Source organism: Alligator sinensis, unplaced genomic scaffold, assembly GCF_000455745.1.
Source record: "Alligator sinensis unplaced genomic scaffold, ASM45574v1 scaffold1660_1, whole genome shotgun sequence".
Classification (NCBI taxonomy): domain Eukaryota; kingdom Metazoa; phylum Chordata; order Crocodylia; family Alligatoridae; genus Alligator; species Alligator sinensis.
In genome coordinates this window covers 258,260-262,462 of record NW_005843061.1, presented here as the reverse complement: position 1 = coordinate 262,462, position 4,203 = coordinate 258,260, and the positions used below count along the sequence as shown (strand labels likewise).

General features: G+C 65.3%; 1 protein-coding gene across 1 annotated transcript in view; it reads right to left on the bottom strand.

Moving 5' to 3' along the window:
• AGAP3 (ArfGAP with GTPase domain, ankyrin repeat and PH domain 3) overlaps nucleotides 1–4,203 on the bottom strand; it is a 97,058-nt gene that overhangs the window by 34,983 nt on the left and 57,872 nt on the right. Inside the window, exon 10 of the mRNA XM_025193515.1 lies at nucleotides 606–710. Coding sequence (XP_025049300.1) covers nucleotides 606–710 — 105 coding nt within the window. The remainder of the gene's footprint in view (nucleotides 1–605; nucleotides 711–4,203) is intronic.

The following is a 4,203-nucleotide window of genomic DNA, read 5'->3' as shown; positions in this document are numbered from 1 at the left end:
CCGCGTGCCCCCTCTTGGGGCCTCTGTCTTTTTTTTTTTTTTTTTTATAGCATGTAATAAAATGCCAGGCCCCAACTCGGAGAGCGCGCCTGCCCATGCCCCGTGCTCAGCCGAGCCGGCCTTCCCCACCCGGCGGCCAGGCGCCGTGCCGCGGTGATCCCCTCCGTCCGGAGGACGTCGCGCTCCACCATGCCACAGGTGCACGCCGTCCCCGCCGCACGCTGTGTGCAAGAGGGAGCGGGGAAAAGCCATTAGCCCCGCAGTGGGTCGGCGACAGAGATGGATGGGGCCGGCAGCTGTGCGCCTGAGCCACGCAGCGGAGAGCCTCGCGCAGCAGGTCCCACACAGCCATGCGGCACCGCTACCCAACACCCAGCCGCCGGGAACCTCGCTGCACCCTGCTCCTCGCCCCTGCTGCACCAAGCCGGGGCACAGCCAGCACTGGAGAAGGTGTCCAGGGCCCCAAGGAGCAGCCCACCCGGGGAAGGCAGGGTCCAGCACACGCTGCACAGAGGCTGCAGCATTGCATCTGCCGGGGTCAGGCGGTTTGCACCCCCACCCACTCCTGGGGCTCCCTCTGCCCCGCAAGCCCGGGTGGCACTCACGTGCAGGCTGGGATGGTAGGTGAGCAGCCCGTTGTCGCACAGCGTCACGTACTTCTTCTTCCACTCCTTGTTGAGGGACTTGCCACTGCGCTTCAGGAGGATGCCCTACAGGAGAGGAGCTGCGTCAGCGCCCGCCAGGCCGGGACCCCCCCAGCGCGGCTGCAGGGATAGGGGAGAGGGGCAAGGAGATAGGCAAGGGCAAGGCTAGGGCAGCCCTGGATCCTGCTCGCCCCAGCGCTCCTGCCAGGCTCCCAGGCCCTGCTGGCTGCCCAGCACGAGCCAACAGCCATCGCACACCCCTCAGCCCTGCTCGGTCTCCCCAAGGGCCCAGGCTGGCGCTCAGCACCCAGCAAAGGCCTGGTTCAGCCCGGCTGTTGCCACAGCAGGGGCAGAGGAGGCCGGAGCTGGCAGAGGGAGGGTTAGGGAAGAGGCACCGGCCAGGAGATGTCCATATTTTGGGGCTCACAGGAGGGGCCACGATGCCTGGACGGCTCCGAGATTTGTTCCCTCTCCCTGCCCAACCTCGAGGTAACACCCCCGCTCCGCCACGAGCCTCGGCACCACACGGGCCTGGACGCTGCGCTGCACGGAGCCAGACGCCCCCATGCCCCCCATCACCCCGAGCGGCTCCATGTGCATGTGCTGTGTGCATCCCGCCGCACATCGGATCCCGCCTGCAGCAGCGCAGCCCTCTGCATGCCCCGGCGGCACACGCTGGCTGACACCAGCACCCACGCCCCACTGCAGCAGGAGAACGGGCCCCACGACGGGGCTGCACGATGGAGGCAGGCGCCAGCGGCACAGGGGCACCGCGTGGAGGCACCGTGGTCACACATGGCCAGAGGAGCAAGGGGCAGAGAGCTGGGGGCTCTGGGTGAGGGGCTGGGGTGTGGGCACAGGGGCCAGAAGCAGCGGGAGGGGGACGAGGCTCCCAAGGCCGCCTGGCACCTCCCGCGTCCCACCAGCAGCTCGGTCGGGTGGGTCTGGAGAGGGCGCGACTGAACCAGCCCCCTTAGCCTCCCCAGCTGGATCCCAACAGCTCCCCAGGATGCGGGGGGACTGCCGGGGCCAAGCAGGGCTACGAAAGGTCACTGAGCACCGAGTCCGACTACGCGGGGCTCCCGCGTCTGCCAGCCCATGGGTCAGACATGCAGAAAGAGCCTGGCACCCGTCCCAAGCCCTGCTCCCCCTGAGAGCCCCGCTACCAACCCCAAGCTCCCTGCCCCACAGCCCTGCTCCCAACCCTGAGCCCTGCTCCCCACACTGCTTCCTGGCCCAGAGCCCTGCTCCCCACATGAAGCCCTGCTCCCAACCTGAGCCCCACTCTCCCCAAGTCCTATTCTCCACCCCATAGCCCTGTTCACTCCCAAGAGCCCCGTTCCCTGCCCAGAGCCCTGCTCCCCACCCCAAACTCTTGTTCCCCACCCCAGAGCCCCTCTCCCAACCCAAAGCCCTGTTCTAGGCCCCAGAGCCCACCCCAAGCGCCGCTCCCCAGCCCAGAGCCTTATCGCCCACGTCAGAGGCCTGATCACCGCGCTGCGCCCTGCCCCAGAGTCCCGCTCTCCCCAAGCCCTGCTCCTACCCCTGAGCCCCGCTCCCCATCCCAGAGCCCTGTTCTCTGCCCCAGAGCCTTGCTCCCCCCAAAACCCCACTGCCCTCCTCCAAACCCCAGAGCCCCACTCCCCAGCCAACAGCCCTGCTCGCCAGCCCCTGCTCCTGCCCAGAGCCCTGTTCACTGCCCTCTGCTAACCACCCCAGAGTCCCGCTCCACCCCCGCCCCACAGCCCCGCTCATCACCTGCTACTCCACACCCAAAGCCCTGCTCCCCCCCGAGCCCAGACTCTGCCCCACAACCCCTACTCCCCGCCCAGAGCCCCAGCTCCCAGAGAAGTGGCCCCGACATCCAGCCGTGGCACCAGCCCTGCAGTGCAGGACGAGCAGAGCGCCAAGGCAGGGCAATGGGCTGGGCGCTCGCAGGCTCAGGGGGAGAAAAGCAAGGGCAGAACCGGGGACAAGAGCGATGGAGAGCGGAGTCTGGGGATAGCTGCGTTTGTGACAGACCTGGCAGGTGGCCAAGCTCCCACGGCCCAAGCCTGACGGCTCCTACGCACAGTCTGGGCTCCAGCGCTTCCTCCCGTGGCACTGCAGAGAGCCAGAGATGTCAGCAGACATTTCTGTGCCCCGCTGGGGAAGCAGCAGGACGTTGTGTTCACAGCGTACAGGGAGGAGGAAGCATGTCCTGTGCTCCCCGTAACGAGGGAGGATGTCAGCCTGCAGCTGCTAAAGCCACATGTTTGCTGATCCACAGGATCAGGTCACTGCACTCAAGAGTTGTAAAAGAACTGGCCGAGGACCTGAGAATGACAAAGCAGCTCATATTAGGCAAATATTTAAAAAGGAAAAAGGGATGACTCAGGTAGTGACAAACCAAGTAGCCTAACATCAACACCAGGTAAAACCATGGACAAGCCGATGCAGGAAGCCATCGGTAAAGAGCAAAGGAGGATAGTGTAAAGCATGCCTGTCAATGGGGTTCACGGGAAATGGATCCTGTCAGGGAAGTCCACTAGCGTGTCTGGTGAGACTGGGATTTATGGCAAAGCGGCCGGAGCCCCAGGCCAGAAATTTCGGTTACTACCAGGCAACTTTCACAGCAGACAGCCATCAATGGGCAAAAAACCAGTTAAACGGCAGAGGTGGTACAACTAGCAAAGAGGTGTCTGAGGTCTTTCTAGCAGGGTTTTACACGGCCAAGCCCATGGCCCAGCAGCCTTCGCTGTCTAGGGATGACCTGGGAGAAGTGCACACTTGACAAGCACGACCGTGACTCCTGGGGTGGACGGCTCGGTCCCACGGACCAGGCTGGGACAACGTGGCTAGGAGCCTCCTTGGCTCCAGGCCCCAAGGACGTGGGCCAGACTGACGGGGGGAACGGGGACCTAGAGGGCATGGGGCGCCCGGGCAGCGATAGCCAGACCCCAAGTGCCCAGCGTGGCACCTGCAACTGTGCAAGCAGGGGAGCATCAGGGAGTTGGCACCCCTCCCTGCACAGCCCCTTGCTGGGCGCTGGGCCCGGTTCTGGTGCCTGCTCTTCAGGAAGGACGTGGAGCAATTGCAGAGGGTTCAGAAAAGAGTGGCAGGGACGACTCGCAGTCTGGGAAACTGCCTGCAGCAGAGGCCGCGGCAGCTCCAGCCCCTCCAAGAGGGGCCAGGAGATCCCCTGGGGATGGTCTCTAATGAGCGGCATCAGTCCCTGGGGGCAGGATGCCTTTCCGGCACCCCCCTCTCGCCCAGTGTGGAGCAGCAGGTTGGGTCCCTCGGGGAGGTGCTCTGCCGGTCTTGGCGATGCTGGCATGGGGGGCGCACGAGGGCCCCGTGTCTCGGGGCTGGGGCGGGGGTCAGGCCCGGTGGTCCAAGGCAGGGGGTGCAGAGACTCAGCTGCTCCCTGCCCTGAAACCCGGAGCACAAATGGCCGTAAGACGCAGGCAGACAGGAGAGGAAGAAGGGAGAGGAATGAGGCACCGGTGAGATGCGGCAGCGACATGGAGCTGTCAGAAAAAGGCTGCGGTGCCCCCGAGCCAGGAACCTGGTTCCAGCT